The sequence below is a fragment of the Notolabrus celidotus genome, chromosome 10, assembly GCF_009762535.1.
Source record: "Notolabrus celidotus isolate fNotCel1 chromosome 10, fNotCel1.pri, whole genome shotgun sequence".
Taxonomy (NCBI): domain Eukaryota; kingdom Metazoa; phylum Chordata; class Actinopteri; order Labriformes; family Labridae; genus Notolabrus; species Notolabrus celidotus.
In genome coordinates this window covers 36961671-36986670 of record NC_048281.1, presented here as the reverse complement: position 1 = coordinate 36986670, position 25000 = coordinate 36961671, and the positions used below count along the sequence as shown (strand labels likewise).

The window sequence follows — 25000 nt, the reverse complement described above, 5'->3', positions numbered from 1 at the left end:
AAATCACATGTAGCTCATACTGACACCAATGTTTGCTTTGTGTTTGTGACTCAGTGTCTGCTCTTAGAATAAGATCTGAGATGTGCTGGATTCAAATGAAGAGTTCATTTGCAAAAATAATTCACTCACTTAAAAAAAAAGTCAAAAAACATATTTTTTCTAGGGATGCTCCGATCGATCGGCCACCGATCATTATCGGCCGATTTCTGTGAAAAAGTACGTGATCGGCGTATGCCGATCAATGCCTTTCATTGCCGATCACAAAAACCATCACCTGTAGCTCATACTTTGCAGCCTGCAGCCTGAAGAGGACCTGTGTGTCGTGTGCCCCCTCCCCCTTTCCTTCTCACTGTGCAGGCGTGCAGCAGCAAACCACAACAAACATGTCTGTCATGTGGAACTTTTACAGTCTGTGAGAGTGATGTAAAGTTTGCATCCTGCAACACATGCGACGAAAAAATGCCTCACAGTTGAAGCACGTTAAAAAAGCCTCAACAAAACCAATTTAATAAGACATTTAAAGAACAAACACTTGGCAGAGTATGGTGAGGTTTTGAGGCTCACGGCAGTGAATGAAAAGAAGACAGCCGGAGCAGCATCAGTCAGACGGCAGCTAACAGCCCACAGTGGCAACACTCGCCTGTATGAGCGTGACAGTCAGAAGGCTGTGAGCAAATAACCCCAAAAATAATTGAATGGGGTTAGATGAGCCTTTCTCAGAGGTGGAAAACACCGGGGTCCGCCGACTGCTCTCTCACTCGGAGCCCCGCTACGTGCCACCGGGGCGTAAATATTTCATAGAGACGTAGCGCTGCCAGAACTCCACCAGACTGTACTCTCACATCCAACGTCTCCATAAAGAAGGAATCCCATTCTCTGTAAGTTTCACGAGTTTCAAACATGGCATATTCAGAAAGGCAAACTTGAGAGATATATTGTCTTTTATTGATTTGACTTTCTGCACTATTCAGCCTGTTGAGAGCCTTAATGTTTCCAGTCTGTTAAAGACTGTGTTACTGATAGCAGGAACATTAAGTGTCTTTCAGTTCTCTTTTTGACTGAATAGTTGCTGCTTTGTGTCTGCAAGGTTTTTGTATTTTTTCTCTTGAAGAAGTAAATTAAAAGACGTTTTTTTTCTAAATTAAGGTGATTTTATGGTTCCTGTTTGCCCAGATGATGTAGCACTCATCATAACTAAATTGAAAAATGTACAGAAAGTCCATGTGATCGGTATCGGTGATCGGCAGTGATCGGCACTCATGGCTGATCGGTATAGGAATCGGCAGCATAAAACCTGATCGGAGCATCCCTAATTTTTTCCAATACTAGCTTTTGGTATGATCAATCCACTGAGGTTGGGTGGCTTTGACTAAGTCAAAATGTCTTTACTAATCAGAGATTGACAATGCAGCTTTATTAGGAGTCTATATCAAAAAGAAATGTTATTTTTGAAAATGTATAAAAGGAATTATCTGTTTTTGCAAATGAACTCTTCAAATATTCTCTTTATTCCCTCCTCTTCAAATGTCTCTGAACACGTCTTACAAACTGCACGTCACTGATCTTCCTCAGAGGCGGTGTAATGTTCCTCACAGCTGATCTGTGACCGGTCTGCCCCCCAAATCCTCCTCTCTGAATCAGCAGTCACTAAATAAATGAATAAATGAATAATCAGAGCACGGCACATTATTTACTGTGACGGGTCGATGTCCACTAACAGGGCTGATTGTAATGTGATTGTAATTTCAGGTGTAGTTTGTTCGTTTGTGTATCATCTGACTAACAACAGAAACACAAGCTGACGTACTTTAATGACACTTGGAGGGAGGTGGTGACACAAACTGAATCTGTCATGGGGATGGGATGGTGGAAGAAGGAGTCAAGTGTAGATTAAAAATAAAAGGTTTTAATAAACAAAAGAACAACAGGTACAAACAAAACTTACTTAAAACACTGGGATAAAGAAACACAGAGAAAACACAGGAGAGATGAACAATGATCCAACACAGGAGAGGGGGAACAGAGGAGCTGAATACACAGAGTGATTAACACAGGTGAGGACACAGGTGAGACTAATGAGGGTAATCAACAAGGAGGGAAACACACAAGGACATGATGTAACACTAAACTAAAGACACAGGGAGCAAGAACTACAAATTAAAACAGGAAACACAAGACAAGACCAAGACAACACAACAAGAGACATGGATCACTAAACACAGAACAGAGACAGAGGATAACTAATACAGAATAAACATGGGGAGGAACCAAGGCATGAAACACACTTAACATCAACTCATGACAGAATCCATCACATCTGGGGACACATCTGACTGATAGTCAGGGATATATTCCTAGTCAGGTACATTTAAATTCCTACAGTCTAGTTTAAAGTAAGAAAACACTGAGATGAAAGTTTACATCAAGCAAAGCCTCAAGATCACAGAGTCTGTGAAACAACATGAACAGAATCAGTTACAGAGAGAGACTAACACTGGCAGAGCTGGCACCACCAGTATGGAGCTTTAACAGATCTTTAAAGGTGTCCTCTGAACTATTAGACCAATGTGCAAACACATACTTAGTTATTAATGGAGTAGAGTCATGTCTGTGTTTAATGCAGTGACTTCCACTACAGAGTCATGTCTGTTTTTAATGCAGTGACTTCCACTACAGAGTCATGTCTGTGTTTAATGCAGTGACTTCTACTACAGAGTCATGTCTGTGTTTAATGCAGTGACTTCCACTACAGAGTCATGTCTGTGTTTAATGCAGTGACTTCCACTACAGAGTCATGTCTGTGTTTAATGCAGTGACTTCTACTACAGAGTCATGTCTGTGTTTAATGCAGTGACTTCCACTACAGAGTCATGTCTGTGTTTAATGCAGTGACTTCCACTACAGAGTCATGTCTGTTTTTAATGCAGTGACTTCCACTACAGAGTCATGTCTGTGTTTAATGCAGTGACTTCTACTACAGAGTCATGACTGTTTTAATGCAGTGACTTCCACTACAGAGTCATGTCTGTGTTTAATGCAGTGACTTCCACTACAGAGTCATGTCTGTGTTTAATGCAGTGACTTCCACTACAGAGTCATGTCTGTGTTTAATGCAGTGACTTCCACTACAGAGTCATGTCTGTGTTTAATGCAGTGATTTTTTATAATATTTAAGTCAGTGTGTTTAGGATAATTCTGAATTCTCTGAGGGTTAAAACAACTTTTTAAAACATTGAGTTTATTGTGTTTTAAATGAAACCTTCATGAACTGAACAGAGGGATGTTTACGTCAACAAAGAACACCAGGGGGAACAAAGCAGAGGAGGCGTGTTGGGATACTTGATGAAGAAACTTCAGGTATAAATCTTGCAGATAACAGGAGGAGAGCGGAGGGATGGAGGAGCAGAGCAGGGCAGACTCTCCCCTCAGATGATGGAGACCCTGGAGGGAGCTGAACTCTGCTTTCCACAACTCCTCAACTCCTCTTGCACAAAGCTGCAGCATCCTAAATCTGTCTCCACGCTCATTTACATCACACTGTCCGTCATCTGTGTGCTCACTGTGACTCTCAACCTGCTCGTCATCATCTCCATCTCACACTACAAGTAAACTTGTGATTGTACCTGCTTGTTTCTCCTGCTGGATGCTTTGATGCTGTGTTTAATGACATGTTGCTCTCTGCAGGCAGCTGCAAACACCCACAAACCTCCTCCTCCTCTCTCTGGCTGTCTCAGATTTCTCCATCGGCCTCCTCATGATGTTTCAGATCGCTCTCGTGGAGGGCTGCTGGTACTTCGGTGATCAAGTGTGTGCTTTCTACTTTGTCCTGGACTACACCTTCACCTCCGCCTCCATAGGAACCATGGTGCTCATATCTATCGACCGCTACGTGGCCATCTGTCACCCTCTGCACTACTCCTCTGTGCTCACTCACAGGAAGGTAGATTTCTCTGTGTCGTTCTGCTGGACGTTCTCTCTCCTCTTTCACTGTGTGAGATTCAGGAACAACCTGAAATACCTGGGGAAGTTTAAATCCTGTGTGGGAGAATGTGTGGTTATCATTGATCAGGTTTCTGGATTCGTGGACCTCATCATGTCCTTCCTGGGTCCCATCTCTGTGATTGTTCTCCTGTACCTGAGAGTGTTTGCGGTGGCTGTGTCTCAGGCTCGTGCGATGCGGACTCACCTGAAGTCCATCACCCTGCAGTGCTCAGTGACCGTTACGGCCATGAGGTCTGAGATGAAGGCTGCCAGGACTCTGGGGGTGGTGGTGGTTGTGTTCCTGGTGTGTGTGTGTCCGTATTTCTGTGTTGCTCTCTCAGGTCAGGGCGCTGCGCTCAGCACGTCCTCCGCTGCCTTCATCATCTGTCTGTTCTACTTTAACTCGTGTCTGAACCCTCTGATCTACGCCCTCTTCTACCCCTGGTTCAGAAAGACCATCAGACTCATCTTCACGCTGCAGATCCTGAAGCCTGACTCCTGTGAGGCCAACATACTGTGAAGACTCATATGCATCCACACATCCTGAAACATGAAGAGACATCTCTGCTCACTGATTTAACACAGACCTCTTCTCTTCTTGGTGTGTTTCAGAAACATGTTTGAGTCTTCTTGTTGTTGTGTCTTCTCTGCTGATATGATGTGTTTACTGTGACTGTAGCTGCGACGACAGAGACATTTATTATAATAAAGAATATCTGAATCTACTGTGAGAAGAACAGACCAAAAGTTTATTTTCTTAACTATTTAAAAGTGCAGATTTTCAGTTTTGTGACTAATTTAAAAATTTAAACATGATAAATAAGAAATGACACATTCGTCTGGGACATGTGGTTCATGTGTGTTACAGTAGGAGACATTTAAAAGTTTATTTCAACTCATATTAACAACAAACACATAATTCAATATGGATACACTGACTGAAGCCACTTTAGGAAAGCTATGCATCAAAATATTAACTATACATGTTTATAGATTTATAATAAAGGTGGTTTTGAACATTGAGACGTGTGCAGAGAAACTTTATTTAATAAGGAGTCAGGTTGTGATTGTTCCTCATGTTATATAATGATTGTTGAAGAAAACTGTATATCTTTATAACGTGGTCTGGACTGAGACAGCGTGGAACACAATAACAGATAGGATGGATTAGATGTGATTTATTGATCCCAGGTGGAGGAAAGGATTTTATTACAGCAGCTTTCAACACAGATCAGGGTTAAAAATAAAAATAATAATAACAAGAAAGATAAAAATAAATGGATTACATTAAATTAAATATAACAAATCTAACATTCACTACCAGTGAAAAGTTTGGAAGCCTTCTCATTCATACATTTGATTTCATCATCTATTATTTTTTGTTTTTGTTAAAGCGTAGGAGGACTGATGTGCAGAAAGTAAAGATTTATTTCACAAGAGAACAAAAAGAGGTAAATAAAAACTTCTTAAAGAGTCCAGAAAATAAATCCAAAATTTAGTAAACTTAAGACTTAACTTTTTAATCTAGCTTTTAATTTGGAGTGGTTTATTTTTAGCCCTCAACTGCATTGTTATTATTATTATTAGTAGTATTTAAATGATTATTTTAATCATTGCTTTAACATTTGTTTAACTTATTTATAAAAAGTATTTATTTAAAACATTTAATTATTGATCTATTTATTTCTCGTGTTCTTCTGATCTTGTTAACTCTACCTTCTTTTTATCTTTTCTTTCCACTCTTACTTATTATATTAATTTTACTGTGTTTATTTTATTTTTAAGTATTTAAAACAATAAATAATCAAATAAAATGTAAAACAATACATAAGTTGGATAAATGCTAAATAATAATAATAATAAAATAGAGGTTAACGCAGGAGGAAGTCACATAAAATCAAGTCTGTAAAAATGAGTTAAAGCTCTATTTAGCTCTATAAGGTTAGAAGTGAAGGTTTGAGTCTTATTAACAGGATCTGAGGACAGAGCTTTCATTTCATTCATATAAGAGAATTAAATCAAATATATCTGAGCCACATAAAGTGAATGGGGTTTGGGATTTCATGCTTTTATTCTGAAAGGATAGGGCAGTGTCTGGAGCAGGAAACAGGAGAGAGTGCTGGTTCGGGAACATTTGATTGTTTTTGGTGCATTATGTGTTTCCTCTGTGGTTCTCCTCCTCTGTTCTCAGAGTCTGGGGCCTCCTGCAGCTCCTCCTTCACACACCTGCTCCTCCTTCACACACCTGCTCCTCCTTCTGCTCCTCCTTCACACACCTGCTCCTCCTTCACACACCTGCTCCTCCTTCACACACCTGCTCCTCCTTCACACACCTGCTCCTCCTTCAGACACCTGCTCCTCCTTCACACACCTGCTCCTCACTCACACACACCTGCTCCTCCTTCACACACCTGCTCCTCCTTCACACACCTGCTCCTCCTTCATACACCTGCTCCTCACTCACACACCTGCTCCTCCTTCACACACCTGCTCCTCCTTCATACACCTGCTCCTCCTTCACACACCTGCTCCTCCTTCATACACCTGCTCCTCCTTCACACACCTGCTCCTCCTGCAGCTCCTCCTTCACACACCTGCTCCTCCTTCACACACCTGCTCCTCCTTCTGCTCCTCCTTCACACACCTGCTCCTCCTGCAGCTCCTCCTTCACACACCTGCTCCTCCTTCACACACCTGCTCCTCACTCACACACCTGCTCCTCCTGCAGCTCCTCCTTCACACACCTGCTCCTCCTTCACACAACTGCTCCTCACTCACACACACCTGCTCCTCCTTCACACACCTGCTCCTCCTTCACACACCTGCTCCTCCTTCACACACCTGCTCCTCCTTCTGCTCCGCCTTCACACACCTGCTCCTCCTTCACACACCTGCTCCTCCTTCACACACCTGCTCCTCTTTCACACACCTGCTCCTCCTTCTGCTCCTCCTTCACACACCTGCTCCTCCTTCACACACCTGCTCCTCCTTCTGCTCCTCCTTCACACACCTGCTCCTCCTTCACACACCTGCTCCTCCTTCACACACCTGCTCCTCACTCACACACCTGCTCCTCCTTCACACACCTGCTCCTCCTTCTGCTCCTCCTTCACACACCTGCTCCTCCTTCACACACCTGCTCCTCCTTCACACACCTGCTCCTCCTTCACACACCTGCTCCTCTTTCACACACCTGCTCCTCCTTCACACACCTGCTCCTCCTTCACACACCTGCTCCTCACTCACACACCTGCTCCTCCTTCACACACCTGCTCCTCCTTCACACACCTGCTCCTCCTTCACACACCTGCTCCTCCTTCACACACCTGCTCCTCCTTTACACACCTGCTCCTCCTTCACACACCTGCTCCTCCTTCACACACCTGCTCCTCCTTCACACACCTGCTCCTCCTTCACACACCTGCTCCTCACTCACACACCTGCTCCTCTTTCACACACCTGCTCCTCACTCACACACACCTGCTCCTCCTTCACACACCTGCTCCTCCTTCACACACCTGCTCCTCCTTCACACACCTGCTCCTCCTTCACACACCTGTTCCTCACTCACACACCTGCTCCTCCTTCACACACCTGCTCCTCACTCACACACCTGCTCCTCCTTCACACACCTGCTCCTCCTTCACACACCTGCTCCTCCTTCACACACCTGCTCCTCCTTCACACACCTGCTCCTCCTTCACACACCTGCTCCTCCTTCTGCTCCTCCTTCACACACCTGCTCCTCACTCACACACCTGCTCATCCTTCACACACCTGCTCCTCCTTCACACACCTGCTCCTCCTTCACACACCTGCTCCTCACTCACACACCTGCTCCTCCTTCACACACCTGCTCCTCCTTCACACACCTGCTCCTCCTTCACACACCTGCTCCTCCTTCACACACCTGCTCCTCACTCACACACCTGCTCCTCCTTCACACACCTGCTCCTCCTTCACACACCTGCTCCTCCTTCACACACCTGCTCCTCTTTCACACACCTGCTCCTCTTTCACACACCTGCTCCTCCTTCACACACCTGCTCCTCCTTCTGCTCCTCCTTCACACACCTGCTCCTCCTTCACACACCTGCTCCTCCTTCTGCTCCTCCTTCACACACCTGCTCCTCCTTCACACACCTGCTCCTCCTTCACACACCTGCTCCTCCTTCACACACCTGCTCCTCCTTCACACACCTGCTCCTCGTTCACACACCTGCTCCTCCTTCACACACCTGCTCCTCCTTCACACACCTGCTCCTCACTCGCACACCTGCTCCTCCTTCACACACACCTGCTCCTCCTTCACACACCTGCTCCTCACTCACACACACCTGCTCCTCCTTCACACACCTGCTCCTCCTTCACACACCTGCTCCTCCTTCACACACCTGCTCCTCCTTCACACACCTGCTCCTCCTTCACACACCTGCTCCTCACTCACACACCTGCTCCTCCTTTACACACCTGCTCCTCTTTCACACACCCGCTCCTCCTTCACACATCTGCTCCTCGTTCACACACCTGCTCCTCCTTCAAACACCTGCTCCTCCTTCAAACACCTGCTCCTCCTTCACACATCTGCTCCTCGTTCACACACCTGCTCCTCCTTCAAACACCTGCTCCTCCTTCAAACACCTGCTCCTCCTTCACACACCTGCTCCTCCTTCAAACACCTGCTCCTCGTTCAAACACCTGCTCCTCCTTCACACACCTGCTCCTCCTTCAAACACCTGCTCCTCCTTCACACACCTGCTCCTCCTTCACACACCTGCTCCTCTTTCACACACCTGCTCCTCCTTCACACACCTGCTCCTCCTTCACACACCTGCTCCTGCTTCACACACCTGCTCCTCCTTCACACACCTGCTCCTCCTTCACACACCTGCTCCTCGTTCACACACCTGCTCCTCCTTCACACACCTGCTCCTCCTTCACACACCTGCTCCTCCTTCACACACCTGCTCCTCCTTCACACACCTGCTCCTCCTTCACACACCTGCTCCTCCTTCACACACCTGCTGCTCCTTCACACACCTGCTCCTCCTTCACTCTCGTTAGTGTCTAATCAGGAGCCTGGTTGTTGTTTCTCGTGCTGCAGGATTGTCTCTGGTTGGTATGAACTTGTGCAGCTCTCTTGATTCTTCTCTAAGTTCCTGTTTCTTTCTGAGCTTTAAGCCACACTGACGCTGTAACCCTCACGGCCTTCCCCTCTTCCTCCTCGGTGCAGCATCAGTCTCCCCTCAGCGTCTCTGCCTAACTCCAGCAGCCCTCTCAGCCCGTCCTCAGTCCTGCAGCTCACCTCATTATTATTCAAATAAATCCCCTGTCCCCTTTTACCATCTGCTGGTTTTGCTGTTGGATCCCGATAAAACAGAGGGACTACAAAATCCTAACAGAGAGAGGGGGGGGGGTGACATGCAGGGAGGGACCGCCAGCTTCAGGACTTTCATCTCTGTACATGAGGCAGGAGACTGAGCCAAGAGGCCAAACTCAGTTCTAACACAGAAAGGACATGAAGAAAAGAAGCAGTGAGACTCTCAGTGTGCACAGAAGCATCATTCAACCATTCCTGCTCTACTGTCCCACACCTTCCTTCAATATACAAATCAAACTTTACCAAACTCAAACATTAGCTCCTAAACTCTCAAACACTCAGCTGTGATTCGATCTTGAAAGCAAGAAGAGTCATTTTGCACAAAACATCTCATCACCGTGTCGTCACTGAGCCGTGCTCTCATGTTACTCACAAACCAAAGACATAAAAGGAGCTGATGCATCATCTGCTGTGTTGATGTGATTGGTTATTTCATCAGCTGTCACATTGCTTCATCGTAAATGATGTTATTCTGACATGTGCATGAAAACAAAATATTCTGGCATCACTTCAAGATGTTGTGAGATGGGTATCCTGAAAAACAGAGCAAAGACTCACACACATCTATTCCCTCTCCTTCACTGCTCATGACCTGCAGAATCTAACAGCCTCTCGTCTCTGTTCTGACTTCTGAGGAGATGTAAGCATGACGTTGATCCTGGCTGAAGACAATTATCCTCTTTACCTTTCTGTTAAACGTTCAAATAAGCATCCGATAAAAGACTGTCTACTGTACGGTCCATGCATTCAGCCAGAGGCCTTACATACTGAGAACTGTATCACAGAAAGAGTGCAAAGTGACGTGTGTCTACTTCCAGATGAAATGAAATACATCCATGTGATTGTGCATGCATTGTTTCCCTCTAACAGTGCATTTAAAGATGTCAGAGAAGGAACTTCTGCATTAACACAGTGGACAAAGTGTCTCTGAGTCTTTGGTGAGTCAAACATTCATGAGAGCATGGTCAGCTGAAACACGGGGATGAAACATGGGGATGAAACCTGCAGGGCGTGCTGCAGGAGAGAAGAAGGATGTGGATGAAAGGATGCATGAACGTTTGAAAAACAAACTCATAAAATAAAAGTGTTGAAGTCTTGTTTCTCCTGTCGTCACACTTTCTGATCATCATTTCTTCCCCTGGTCTCTACAGCACCTGAGCGTTACACGAGTCCGGCTGCAAGATCTTCAGACTGACGATGAGTCTGATGGACTTCCTGAACCAGGGGTAAAACAGAGCGTAGATCACGGGGTTCACACAGGAGTTAAAGTACGTCAGACATATGACGAAGGCAGCAGAGGAAGCGTTGAGCAGGTTGTCCTGACCCGTCAGAGCGACACAGTAATACGGGCAGAGACAGATCAGGAACACGATCACCACGATGCCCAGAGTCCTGGCTGCTTTCAGCTCAGACTTCTTCACCGTCCCTCTGGACGCTTGCTGCAGAGCGACGGCTCCAACGTGAGAGCGAATGGCCCGAGCCTGAGACACGGCCACCACGAACACTCGCATGTACAGAACAACAATAACAGTGATGGGGACAATGAAGGTGAAGATGAGGTCTGCTATCCCAGCTATGTAGTTGATAAAGAATATACACTCTCCAAAGCAGGAGTGGTACCGACCCGGCTTCTCCAGGATGTCCTTCAGGACCAGACTCTGAAAGACTGCAGAGCAGCTCCAGCACAGGAGCACGCAGACCTGGACTCTCCTACGGGTGACTTTACTCTGATAGTGCAGAGGATGACAGATGGCTATGTAACGATCGATGGATATGATCACCATGGTTCCTACTGAGGCAGAGATAACAATGTAAGCTACGTACTGATACAGGGTGCACACCAGGTCCCCCAGTAACCAGCAGCCGTCGATGAGCATGATCTGAAACAACATGAGGAGGCCCACGAAGAAGTCTGACACGGCCAGAGAGAGGAGGAGGAGGTTGGTGGGAGTGTGGAGCTGCCTGTGTAGGAAACATGTCTACATTAATCACAGAGTAAACAAAGATGATCACACTCTTTATCTAACAGTCTGATAAAGTCATGAAAGAACAGCTACTTGAAGTGTGAGATGGAGATGATGACCAGCAGGTTCAGAGCTGCAGTGACCACAGAGATGGTGGACAGCAGGATGTAAGTCAGCATGACCTCAAAGTGAGGACGTACGATCCTCCTGCAGGAAGCGTTGAGGAGCTGAGGGAAGCACAGCTCCGTTCTGTCGTAGGTCTCCATCGCTCCGAGAGGACGGGCTGCTTTATGACGGGAGCTCCTCTGCAGCGCTCTCTTAATATCTCCTCTCCTCACTCCTTCTCTGAGCTCTGCTCTGTTCATGATGATTGACAGGCAGCCTGAGCACACCCTGCTTCACGTGGAGAGTTCTGCAGCCTGTCTTTAAGTCTGTCTTTGGATCCAAACAGGCCGAGCTGAAGCAGGGAGCTGGTCTCTGTGGTATCAAAGTTTAACTCTTATCATTAGTTTATCAGATTTCTCTACAGATGGAAGTTCATTCATAAAACACAACCTCTCTGTGTGTCCTGCTGCTGAGGGCCCTGCAGGCCTGTCTCTGCACAGACTGGAGATAACACAGGGGTAGTCTGAGGCCGGGCACGGTGAATACACACCGTCTGAGTGAATCGTTCATGAAGCACGACTGGAGCTGAAGATTCATGTGTTCAATACGAGCTGAGTGCTCAACCTGTACGTGTTAAACCTAGACCGGGCTTTGACATCTACCAGTCAGGGTCCGGGAGGCAGACACCCTCTCTACTTTTAAGAGTAGGCTTCAAACTTTCCTTTTTGATAAAGCTTAGAGCTGGATCATGTGTGAGCAGGTGGAGGTGCAGGGTCACATGTCTGTCACTGGTGGAGAGAGCGTGAACACACAGCTGATGAGAGACTGGACTGAACGTGCAGAAACAATGTTTAAAGCAGGTTTCAGGTTCACTGAGACAAATATTAAACTTAGTTTACACCAACAATGTTATCAAGCACGAAGACACAGACTGACAAGTTCACAACGACTTTAAGAGACCTGAGCAGATTTTTAAAACCTGCTCTGATGTCTCCAAACAATGAGCTTCATTTCTATACCTCATAACTATAAATATTTATCTGATCAGACGAGGACAGACGGGGTTTTGAGTCAAATCCAGAATACGGCAGGTGAATTTGACCTTCATGGCACATCATGGAGAGTTTGGACTTTAGATCGGAGAGATCTTTGTCCCTCCATGCAGAGTTTGCATCATGTGTTGACAGTGTCCCTGACTGTCCCTCCATGCAGAGATTGCATCATGTGTTGACAGTGTCCCTGACCGTTCCTCCATGCAGAGATTGCATCATGTGTTGACAGTGTCCCTGATCGTCCCTCCATGCAGAGTTTGCATCATGTGTTGACAGTGTCCCTGACTGTCCCTCCATGCAGAGTTTGCATCATGTGTTGACAGTGTCCCTGACCGTCCCTCCATGCAGAGTTTGCATCATGTGTTGACAGTGTCCCTGATCGTCCCTCCATGCAGAGATTGCATCATGTGTTGACAGTGTCCCTGACTGTCCCTCCATGCAGAGTTTGCATCATGTGTTGACAGTGTCCCTGACTGTCCCTCCATGCAGAGTTTGCATCATGTGTTGACAGTGTCCCTGACTGTCCCTCCATGCAGAGTTTGCATCATGTGTTGACAGTGTCCCTGATCGTCCCTCCATGCAGAGTTTGCATCATGTGTTGACAGTGTCCCTGACTGTCCCTCCATGCAGAGATTGCATCATGTGTTGACAGTGTCCCTGACTGTCCCTCCATGCAGAGTTTGCATCATGTGTTGACAGTGTCCCTGACTGTCCCTCCATGCAGAGTTTGCATCATGTGTTGACAGTGTCCCTGACTGTCCCTCCATGCAGAGATTGCATCATGTGTTGACAGTGTCCCTGACCGTCCCTCCATGCAGAGTTTGCATCATGTGTTGACTGTGTCCCTGACCGTCCCTCCATGCAGAGTTTGCATCATGTGTTGACTGTGTCCCTGACTGTCCCTCCATGCAGAGATTGCATCATGTGTTGAAAGTGTCCCTGACCGTCCCTCCATGCAGAGTTTGCATCATGTGTTGACTGTGTCCCTGACTGTCCCTCCATGCAGAGCTTGCATCATGTGTTGACTGTGTCCCTGACTGTCCCTCCATGCAGAGATTGCATCATGTGTTGACAGTGTCCCTGACCGTCCCTCCATGCAGAGTTTGCATCATGTGTTGACAGTGTCCCTGACCAACCCTCCATGCAGAGTTTGCATCATGTGTTGACTGTGTCCCTGACCGTCCCTCCATGCAGAGTTTGCATCATGTGTTGACTGTGTCCCTGACCGTCCCTCCATGCAGAGTTTGCATCATGTGTTGACTGTGTCCCTGACCAACCCTCCATGCAGTTTGCATCATGTGTTGACAGTGTCCCTGACCGTTCCTTCATGCAGAGTTTGCATCATGTGTTGACAGTGTCCCTGACCGTTCCTTCATGCAGAGTTTGCATCATGTGTTGAAAGTGTCCCTGACCAACCCTCCATGCAGTTTGCATCATGTGTTGACTGTGTCCCTGACCAACCCTCCATGCAGTTTGCATCATGTGTTGACAGTGTCCCTGACCGTTCCTTCATGCAGAGATTGCATCATGTGTTGACTGTGTCCCTGACCATCACCTCCATGCAGAGATTGTATCATGTGTTGACTGTGTCCCTGACCATCCCTTCATGCAGAGATTGCATCATGTGTTGACTGTGTCCCTGACCATCACCTCCATGCAGAGATTGCATCATGTGTTGACAGTGTCCCTGACCATCACCTCCATGCAGAGATTGCATCATGTGTTGACTGTGTCCCTGACCATCCCTTCATGCAGAGATTGTATCATGTGTTGACAGTGTCCCTGACCGTTCCTCCATGCAGAGTTTGCATCATGTGTTGACAGTGTCCCTGACCAACCCTCCATGCAGAGTTTGCATCATGTGTTGACAGTGTCCCTGACCGTCCCTCCATGCAGAGTTTGCATCATGTGTTGACAGTGTCCCTGACCGTTCCTTCATGCAGAGTTTGCATCATGTGTTGACAGTGTCCCTGATCGTCCCTCCATGCAGAGTTTGCATCATGTGTTGACAGTATCCCTGACCGTCCCTCCATGCAGAGTTTGCATCATGTGTTGACAGTGTCCCTGACCGTCCCTTCATGCAGAGTTTGCATCATGTGTTGACTGTGTCTCTGACCAACCCTCCATGCAGAGTTTGCATCATGTGTTGACAGTGTCCCTGACCGTTCCTTCATGCAGAGTTTGCATCATGTGTTGACAGTGTCCCTGACCGTCCCTCCATGCAGAGATTGCATCATGTGTTGACTGTGTCCCTGACCGTCCCTCCATGCAGAGTTTGCATCATGTGTTGACTGTGTCCCTGACCGTCCCTCCATGCAGAGATTGCATCATGTGTTGACTGCAGGACTTCAGATCACCTGTTCATGTGGAGCTTGTTTGTCTTCACACCTCTGATTGGTTTGGTCCCTCTGACATTTGATCACATCGGAGGAGGAAGGTGTGAATCCTCGGTGAGCGTTTCGTAAGCGTTTGTTTTTGTTACAGGCTGAAGAATCCGGTCTCTTGAGGTTTGGTCTCTCATGTGGAAAGAGAGTGTGAAGGTGAGGAGAGACGAGCATGTTCTGTTTGAAAGATATCAGACCGGTCAGTTCTCTCTCCATTAAATCAAGAATTTATTCCTCTGTTTGAATTCCTCCACAGCTCAGAGTTCAATCAGGTCTGGTTTCAGTCTGAGCTGATCCTGAGGACAAAGAACAAACTGACCCAGCAGCAGTCTTTGGTGTTGAAACATGAGGCCAGAAATGCACAAAACTGCAGTTCCTGACGTGTCCACTTGAAGCTCTCTCTGAAAGCAAAGGAAACAAAGCTCGTCCGTTGCTACAGTAGGATTTCACACGTGCACAAAAGACGGTTTCGTCTCCATCTCATGTCTTTATTTGTAAAACTGTGTTGAGGTGTTTTATAACTCATCCCTTTTGATCGTACGAAGGCCAAACTTTCAGCAGAGGTGAGGGTGTTGTCGCTGTTTGCCAGGCAGCTCAGTTCTGACCTCAGCTTCACCTCTTTGCTACTTTACAGATGAGCTTAAAGTTAGATGGAGTCAGTGTTTCCTGTATTGCGGTGGCCATCTTTAGGCTTCATGACACCGCTTCAGAAACTGATCTGTGAAGTCACTCAGGTCGACAAACTGTGCAAACTCAGGCCGATTCTGATCCAAACTTCTGAGAAGGATGCCTGATCCTGAAGCCGTGCAGAGAGGCACGGAGGCCGAGCATGGGCTGCTAGCAGCTACTCAGCTCAGTTCTTCTCCCTGTCCCATTAAAGTCACTAACCAGAGACCTCTCTGGAGTCCCTGAGCTCCCTTGTCATGAGATGAGATAAGAACGACCAGCCTGCAGCATCTAAAGATCAGCGGTACGTGACTGACACAAAGACCCAGCAGCGCTCGCTCTGCAGTGGTAACATGAAGTTCAATCATTTTTAAAAGAAGAAACAGAAGGAGGCTCTCTCTCTCTCTGACGTCTCTCTCATGTTGTTCACCTGACAGCTGGAATGTTTCCACTTGATGCTCAGGTGTCGCTCAGCGGCTCCACGCCCTCAGTAAGAAGTCTGTGATTGTTTCAGACTCTTTCAGAAGCCCTCAGACGTGGATCAGCTTTTGTTCTGTGACATTCTCTTTGTTGCACGATCGCAGCGTGAGAAGAGATCTCTGAGGCCGGCTGACTCCTGCTGCAGAGAGCGAGTGATTGATGGATCAGCTCAGAGGATGTTGACTTGTGTTTGTGTGTAAGTGCGTGCAGCAACATCGTCAACACAGATTCTTTTAAATCAGAACGGTGCAGGGACGCTGGTCTGCAGGCGCCCCATGGATAGTGTCTACAGCAGCAGGTGCACCAGTCACAGGATCCATTCCCTGTCCTGACATGATGCAGGTCATCCCCACTCTCCTCCCATCCTTCCTCCTCTCTTCATCTTTCCTCTCTTCCTCCTGTCTTCATCTTTCCTCTCTTCCTCCTCTCTTCATCGTTCCTCTCTCCCTCCTGTCTTTATCTTTCCTCTCCTCCTCCCCTCTTCATCTTTCCTCTCCTCCTCCTCTCTTCATCTTTCCTCTCTTCCTCCTCTCTTCATCTTTCCTCTCCTCCTCCTGTCTTCATCTTTCCTCTCCTCCTCCTGTCTTCATCTTTCCTCTCCTCCTCCTCTCTTCATCTTTCCTCTCCTCCTCCTCTCTTCATCTTTCCTCTCCTCCTCCTCTCTTCATCTTTCCTCTCCTCCTCCTCTCTTCATCTTTCCTCTCCTCCTCCTCCTGTCTTCATCTTTCCTCCCCTCCTCCTGTCTTCATCTTTCCTCTCCTCCTCCTCTCTTCATCTTTCCTCTCTTCCTCCTCTCTTCATCTTTCCTCTCCTCCTCCTGTCTTCATCTTTCCTCTCCTCCTCCTCTCTTCATCTTTCCTCTCCTCCTCCTCTCTTCATCTTTCCTCTCCTCCTCCTCTCTTCATCTTTCCTCTCCTCCTCTCTTCATCTTTCCTCTCCTCCTCTCTTCATCTTTCCTCTCTTCCTCCTCTCTTCATCTTTCCTCTCCTCCTCCTCTCTTCATCTTTCCTCTCCTCCTCCTCTCTTCATCTTTCCTCTCCTCCTCCTCTCTTCATCTTTCCTCTCCTCCTCCTCTCTTCATCTTTCCTCTCTTCCTCCTGTCTTCATCTTTCCTCTCCTCCTCCTCTCTTCATCTTTCCTCTCTTCCTCCTCTCTTCATCTCTCCTCTCCTCCTCCTCTCTTCATCTTTCCTCTCCTCCTCCTCTCTTCATCTTTCCTCTCTTCCTCCTCTCTTCATCTTTCCTCTCCTCCTCCTCTCTTCATCTTTCCTCTCCTCCTCCTCTCTTCATCTTTCCTCTTCTCCTCCTCCTGTCTTCATCTTTCCTCTCCTCCTCCTGTCTTCATCTTTCCTCTCCTCCTCCTCTCTTCATCTTTCCTCTCCTCCTCCTCTCTTCATCTTTCCTCTCCTCCTCCTGTCTTCATCTTTCCTCTCCTCCTCCTGTCTTCATCTTTCCTCTCCTCCTCCTGTCTTCATCTTTCCTCTCCTCCTCCTGTCTTCATCTTTCCTCTCCTCCTCCTGTCTTCATCTTTCCTCTCCTCCTCCTGTCTTCATCTTTCCTCTCCTCCTCCTCTCTTCATCTTTCCTCTCCTCCTCCTGTCTTCATCTTTCCTCTCCTCCTCCTGTCTTCATCTTTCCTCTCCTCCTCCTCTCTTCATCTTTCCTCTCCTCCTCCTGTCTTCATCTTTCCTCTCCTCCTCCTGTCTTCATCTTTCCTCTCCTCCTCCTGTCTTCATCTTTCCTCTCCTCCTCCTGTCTTCATCTTTCCTCTCCTCCTCCTGTCTTCATCTTTCCTCTCCTCCTCCTCCCTTTCTCTTCCTCCCCTCCATGTTCAGAGTTAGAGTCTCTGAGTGTTTGTGTAATTAATTTTAGGATTAGTGAATTCATTGTTTAAATACTGTTTGTCTATCATGAAGTCAATGAATGCGTCTCTATTGGTGATACAATATTAACTGATGTCTGTGACTGTCTCCCTCTGCTGGCCATCATCAGTATTACACCTTCAATCACTGTCTCTGTTTCAGTTTAGAAACAGCAGGAACGTGTTCTCACCTGAACCTGCTGTTTAAAACAAAGAAGGAGTTTATTCACTGTTCAATTCAAGAAATAAAATCAACTTTATTTAAACACTTTGCTCGCAGCACAGCTGGTCCACAGTTATTTACAGATAACACAATGACACAGTAAAAATATAAAAACACAATAAAAACAGATGCTACATGAAGCTTTTACTTTGTTGAGTTTAAGGATGATCCTGCATCTTGGTTTGACCTTTGTCTCTAAAATATAAAACTGAGAGGAGCTTCTTCAAAGAGAGGTCAGAGATTAAATATGGTGAATATTAAAGATGTGATGAGGAAGATTTGGACTTTAAAGTTCAGCGATGTCGATCTCTGAGGAGACTTCTTTAAAGATTGAAGGAATTCAAAGGTTTAAATTCACAAACATCACTGAGCTGCAGCAGTTACACAGAAAAACCCTGATTATAAATCCCACATGAAGTCTTTGAGATGTGACATCATCTCATTTTGAAGCTGCCTGCATGAGCTGTGGGGATTTACAGAGAGCTTTGAAACAGTCTCTGTCTCCCCCTGCTGTCTGTCGTCTGCAGCACGATGGTTTCTGAACTCAGGATGAAGTGAAGGTGAGGTGAAGAGGTGAAGCAGGGAGGCTAATGCTATGAAACCAGCTGCATTAATGTGTTGAGCCTGAGGCCGTCAGTGAAGCTGCACAAGTCTGCTGCACGGGTCCTGCTGCACGGGTCCTGCTGCACGGGTCCTGCTGCACGAGTCCTGCTGCACAGGTCCTGCTGCACGGGTCCTGCTGCACGGGTCCTGCTGCACGAGTCCTGCTGCACGGGTCCTGCTGCACGAGTCCTGCTGCACGGGTCCTGCTGCACGGGTCCTGCAGCAGGACTCGTGCTGCACGAGTCCGTCCCCCTCAGTGTGCCCGGGCCCCGGGTTCCCTGAGCAGAGCGCCTTTCCTCATGTCTACATACGTGGAATGTTCTGGATAGCTGTCAACGTTCTCGTCGATGTCGTTGACCTGAAACTGAAATCAAACATGAACAGAGTTTGATGTTTGCTTAATCACACGTCACTCAGTGGGTCAAGTCTTCTGACACACCACAGGAGACTCAGACAGGAGCTGCAGACGCTCCAGATGAAGCAGAAACTGTTAAACTCAGTCTTTGTTGGACTCTTATGGAGTGTTAATAGTTTCATTACGTGTTGTGGTATTTTATGTTATTTCCTGAGTGTCTGATTTTTCAAACAGTGACATGTTGCAGAAGGACAAACACCTCCTTAAACCTTTAACCGTGCAGCCTTTCAGTGAATCTAACAGAAGAGGACATCAGCTCTCAGACTGCAGGAGGTGGACCATGATAAGGTTTAAAGAGGTGATCGTGTTGGCCTCAAAGATCATTGTACAGATTCAGGATGTGAGACACAAACGGCGTGAGAGAAAGTGTCAGACGTGGTTTCTTACGTTCCCCCTCTGTCTGATGTGGAAACATGTGAACATGCAGCTGTACAGCAGCGTGAGAGCCAGCAGACCGAGCAGGATGAACTCCAGCAGAGTCCAGCGCTGCGGATCAGACGGAGGAGGAGTTTTGCAGTCAGCATCCTTTTGACCTGAAACAAAGTGAGACGGTTTCCTGTTCAGACTTCTCTGATTAACAAACAGACAGACTTTAATACGACCTCAGAAACATGTGAAACCACATCCTGCACATATCACAACAGCATGGCTCTAAGAGTCCATGTGCTGAACTACGGTGGCTGAGAGGGGCAGGTTTACAGAGGATGAAACACTTTCACAAAGTTGGAGACAAATTTACATTTAAGAAAACATTTTAACATTTTATAAAATAAAATGACATTAAACACTTTTTACCAAGAACAAAACAAACATACAAAATCAGAAACTCTTTTAAAGACACAGAACATTTTCACCAGAAACAAATTTACAAAAAGGAATTTACCAAATACAGGAAGTGAGCGGGTTGTTTTAGGCAGAGAGAAACGGACCAATCACAGGTCATTCTGATGTGTCCTTTCAAAATAAAAGCATACACTTCCAGTCAAAAGTTTGGAAACACCTTCTCATTCAAGGGTTTGTAATTATTGTAATGATTGTAAACACTGTAGATTAATACTGAAGACATCAACACTATGAAAGAACAGATATGGAATTATTTAATGAACCAAAAAGTGTTAAACAAAGCAGAACATGTTTTAGATTTTAGATTCTGTAAAGGAGCCCCCTTTTTCCTCTCAGTCTGCTTCATGAAGTGGTCTCCTGAAATGGTTTCTCTCAGTCTGCTTCATAAAGTGGTCTCCTGAAATGGTTTCTCTCAGTCTGCTTCATGAAGTGGTCTCTTGAAATGGTTTCTCTCAGTCTGCTCCATGAAGTGGTCCCCTGGAGTGGTTTCTCTCAGTCTGCTTCATGAAGTGGTCTCCTGGAGTGGTTTCTCTCAGTCTGCTTCATGAAGTGGTCTCCTGGAATGGTTTCTCTCAGTCTGCTTCATGAAGTGGTCTCCTGGAGTGGTTTCGCTCAGTCTGCTTCATGAAGTGGTCTCCTGGAATGGTTTCTCTCAGTCTGCTTCATGAAGTGGTCTCCTGGAATGGTTTCTGTCAGTCTGCTTCATGAAGTGGTCTCCTGAAATGGTTTCTCTCAGTCTGCTTCATGAAGTGGTCTCCTGAAATGGTTTCTCTCAGTCTGCTTCATGAAGTGGTGTCCTGGAATGGTTTCTCTCAGTCTGCTTCATGAAGTGGTCTCCTGGAATGGTTTCTCTCAGTCTGCTTCATGAAGTGGTCTCCTGGAGTGGTTTCTCTCAGTCTGCTTCATGAAGTGGTCTCCTGGAGTGGTTTCTCTCAGTCTGCTTCATGAAGTGGTCTCCTGGAATGGTTTCTCTCAGTCTGCTTCATGAAGTGGTCTCCTGGAATGGTTTCTCTCAGTCTGCTTCATGAAGTGGTCTCCAGCACTGGTTTCTCTGAGTCTGCTTCATGAAGTGGTCTCCTGGAATGGTTTCTCTGAGTCTGCTTCATGAAGTGGTCTCTCTCTTGCCTTGTGTGTGAGACCTTCAGTTGTTCAGAGGGGGGGTTAGTACATAATGGATCGCTCTGTTTGACTCCTGTTGTAATCCAGATTGTGTTGGACCCAGATTATTTGACAGTGTTGATGTCTCAGTTTTAATCTACACTGATGAAAATAATTCAATAATTCAATCCATTGAAGGAGAAGGTGAGTCCAAACTTTGACTGGTTTTGTATTTGAATAAATAGGAATAACTTTTGATATTTTCTATTGAATATTCTGAACAGATCTCAGTTTCCATCACCTCATCATAGTCCAGACTAAAAGTGGAACTCTATTCATCTCTTCTGGATCACTTCCTGTGTTTAGTATCTGCAGTTTGTATATTTAATAAAAATGTTCTGTCTCTTTAAAAGTGTTTCTGATTTAGGACATTTGTAAATCTGCACTTCCCAGCCCCCGTAGTGAACCGGCCTTTGTTATCAGAATCAGATGGTATTATACAGATAAAGACACTCTGACTGTAAACCACATTAGATCAGTATTTAGTTCTTCAGGTCGTTTCAGGTGATCCTACCTTGCAGCAGTGTGGTTGGTCTTCCTTGTCTCTGTTCGTGCACCTCATTGATATTCAATGTGAACTCACACTGGTACTTCATGCTGAAAGCCTCTGGCCTGATGTTGAACAGGATGAAGTGGCACTTGTTGGGACTCTCTTTGTTCAGGACCATGTCCTGACAGACTACATTATCCTGGCAGAGCAGTTTACGTTCACCGACCCTGGAAGTAGACAGAGACGGGTCAGACGGAGGAGTCACTCATCATTCTGAATCTTAACAAGCTGTGTCTTCAGTCAGCGAGCAGAGTCCATGAAACTGGTCTGTTAGTGACTGAAGCTGAGGTTGCACCATGCAGACCTAGAGCTCGTCTTCATCAGTAGAGCCTAAAGTCCAGTCTCACTTCAACATGAAGAAGAGCTGAGCCTCAGACTTGTGATATCTCATGCATGTTTTATGTACTAGAGAACTGAACCCCTTCTCCTCAGCCCTGCAGCCCTGGAGATGAAAACGACTCCTTCAGGTTTTAGTCAGACCCTAAATCAGGAGTAAACTCTTCTGCATCTTGTTACAAACTCTAAACAGTAGCAGTGGCTTCGCATGCTCAGTTTCCCATCATGCATTGTGGGTGTCAGTGACAGTGTGGTTTGTGGCACTTTGTTTTTAGTTGACTGCATGCTGTGGTTACTTGTTTGCATGTCAGGGTCCTTTGCTTGTGGTTTGTGTAGTCGTGTTGTGGTGCAGGTCTCTCTCACTTTTCAGTCAGCTCTCATGCAGGAGCAGCTTCAGAGGGATCGACCCTGAAAACATCACCAACACTCAAACCCGCTTCAGACTTCAGACCTCCATCCACCGTCCAGACCGGTTGGTCTATCGGTGCCTTCCCTTTCCTTTATTTCCCTGAGCTTCACCTTGCGTCTCTTTTCCTTTGAGATCCTCTTCCTGTTGTAACATTGGCGGCTCAGACGCATGATAGTCTGATGATGCACCACCAACTGAGCGAGACAGGATCATGGTGGGAAGGTGGGACAGCGTGTGTGTGTGTGTGTGTGTGTGTGTGTGTGTGTGTGTCAGAGTGAAAACAAATGTACAAAAATCAGAAACACTTTTAAAGAGACAAATTTACAAACCGTAGATTCTACCAGAGAAGCAACGAACCAGATACAGGAAGTGAGCAGGAGAAAAACAGACCAATCACGGGTCATTCTGATGTGTCCTTTCAAAATAAAAGCCAAAAGAAATTTGAAAAAAAAAATAGGAGTAATTTTGGATTTCGTTTGACTATTATTTTGAAAGGACACATCAGAATGACCTGTGACATCATTTCCTGTATTTGGTAAATTCCTGTTTGTAAATTTGTTTCTGGTGAAAATGTTCCGTCTCTTTAAAAGAGTTTCTGATTTTGTACGTTTGTTTTGTTCTTGGTTTAATGTTAATGTTAAAATTAAAATCTTAAATGTAAATTTGTCTCAAACTCTGTGAAAGTGTTTCATCCTCTGTAAACCTGCCCCTCTCAGCCACCGTAGTTCAGCCCCTGGTCTCTTACAGAGCCATGCTGTTGAGATACGTGCAGAACGTTGTTTACACGCCCTGCCCTTAACAACGCACATAAAAAAACACCCTGAGGCACGAGTAATACACCTTCAGGAGGATGTTTGAGCGTCACTCTGTGCTCATCTGGAGTTTTGACTGGAGCGTGAGGTCCCTCTTATTATTAATAAGTCTTTATTTATAGAGCACCTTAAAAACTACGTTACAAAGTGCTTCACAATGCCTCAAAAGACATGTGCAAAACAAAGAGCATTTTAAAAGACCATACAGTTAGTGCACGTGTCATCACTATCAAAAGAACAGGAAATCATAAAAACTAGTGTTACGTGTCTGCAAGCCGCATGACATGAAGGTCAGAGGTCATGGACAGGCACACTAACAAAAAGAAACTTAAACACATGTAAGGCCTTTGGGGTCTAAAAGGTGGAGTGGAGGTGTAAAGCTAATTCTACTACAAAGAGTAGACAAACTAAGGAACAGGACTAAACCAACTGTAATCTGCAAAAAACTCTCCTGAGAGATCAATCCTCTTTAATTATCCCTCCTTCCCTCCTTCCCTCCTTCCCTCCTTCCCTCCTTCCCTCCTTCCCTCCTTCCCTCCTTCCCTCCTTCCCTCCACAATACATCAACATACACACACTCTCTCTCTTCAAACAACACCCAGAGGAAACAACTGAAGGTGTTGTCTTCTCTGTTGCACGCACCAAACTGAGGGAAAGGAGCTCCTTTTAGTGAGCAGCCAGGCTGATGAGCTCCAGCTGGGTGCAATGAGGGCAGGTGCTCTCAATGAGGGTCTCGTTAGGAGCCCTGGAGGTCTCAGACTACCTCCACCTGTAACACTAAATAAAAGCAGGACACTGTGCGAGACACCTTGATCAGATAAAATCAGGAAATGTTTTGAGCGATGACTTAAAAGGGAGCTCAGAGACCGCCAACCTGATTTCCTCAGTTCATCCCAGAGCTGACGGGCCCGGACTGAAAACGCCTCCCCCCCCACCCCCCCCCTGTGTTTTCAGACAAGCTTTTGGGACCAGAAGCAGCTCTTTGCCCGAGGATCGCAGACTGTGCACTGGAGGGTACGGTGTTCAAAGGTCAGAGATAAAACTGTGCTTTAAAAATAAACAATACAAAATCAATTCTAAAACGTCCTGGCAGCCGATGTAGAGAAGCTCAAACAGGCGCGATGTGGTTCTAGATAAAAGCAGCCGAGTTCTGAACTATCTGCAGTCTGTCGAGGGGGTTTGTGGTTCAGAGAGGTATTAAGGGTCATCAAACACCCAACAGGTTTCTTTCTTCTTACTGTGGCATGATGTCCTGTCATCAAGTTCTTTAGGACTCTGCTGAACCAACCTTCCTCTGCTTGGAGTCAGACTCCTCCTGCCTCCACAGTGGGAACAGAAAGTCTTTGTAACAGATGCCGGTCTGTGCATGATCCCTCACATGTAACATGTCTACCACAGGGAGGTTTAACAGAGAGGCTTATGAATGAAAGTGCAGTCAGTGCAGGAGAATCACAAACACTGATAGCATCAAGGAAAGAGACACAAAGAAGTTCAGGTTGAGGCAGCATGCACTTCAAAGTGCAGGAGTAACAGCCTCCTTCATATCTGTCAGCTTATCTCATCACAAACATCACAAGAGCAGCAGGATACGTACGCCGGTATGCTGTAGAGTCCCACGTCTATGATGGAGCGGACTGTGACGTTGTGTTCACAGGTGATGATGACGTATCCATTGATGTTAGCCGTCCGAGACTCCGGCTGAGTCACGACAAAACCTGATGAGACAGGAATCAGTCAGCTCGGCTCCTTGGACTGATTCCAAATCAACAACTGAGTGAGT

At 46.3% G+C, this 25000-nt stretch overlaps 3 protein-coding genes, 1 long non-coding RNA gene and 1 pseudogene across 4 annotated transcripts in view; 2 read left to right on the top strand and 3 right to left on the bottom strand.

Moving 5' to 3' along the window:
- Positions 1-3402: 3402 nt before the first annotated feature.
- On the top strand, positions 3403-4668 carry LOC117820539 (trace amine-associated receptor 13c-like). Its single transcript, XM_034694357.1, has 2 exons — positions 3403-3605; positions 3685-4668. Exons 1-2 carry the CDS (start codon positions 3430-3432, stop codon positions 4499-4501), a joined length of 993 nt encoding a protein of 330 aa, XP_034550248.1. The 5' UTR covers positions 3403-3429; the 3' UTR covers positions 4502-4668.
- A 5838-nt stretch (positions 4669-10506) lies between these two features.
- Positions 10507-11591, bottom strand: LOC117820538 (trace amine-associated receptor 13c-like). The gene is made up of 2 exons (XM_034694356.1): positions 11419-11591; positions 10507-11323 (listed from the first exon to the last, which is right to left on the bottom strand). The coding sequence occupies exons 1-2, from the start codon at positions 11589-11591 to the stop codon at positions 10507-10509; spliced, it is 990 nt and encodes a 329-aa protein (XP_034550247.1).
- Positions 11592-16245: 4654 nt separating this feature from the next.
- LOC117820353 lies at positions 16246-18529 on the bottom strand (annotated as a pseudogene).
- Positions 18104-25000, bottom strand: part of LOC117819767 — a 7480-nt gene continuing 583 nt past the window's right edge. Inside the window, exons 2-5 of the mRNA XM_034693224.1 lie at positions 24815-24935; positions 21628-21830; positions 19500-19645; positions 18104-19061 (exon numbers count right to left, since the gene is read on the bottom strand). Of these exons, the coding sequence (XP_034549115.1) occupies positions 18951-19061; positions 19500-19645; positions 21628-21830; positions 24815-24935 (581 nt within the window). The 3' untranslated portion in view covers positions 18104-18950. The remainder of the gene's footprint in view (positions 19062-19499; positions 19646-21627; positions 21831-24814; positions 24936-25000) is intronic.
- LOC117819768 overlaps positions 24020-25000 on the top strand; it is an 8129-nt gene continuing 7148 nt past the window's right edge. Inside the window, exon 1 of the long non-coding RNA XR_004632620.1 lies at positions 24020-24249. This is a non-coding gene — a long non-coding RNA (uncharacterized LOC117819768). The remainder of the gene's footprint in view (positions 24250-25000) is intronic.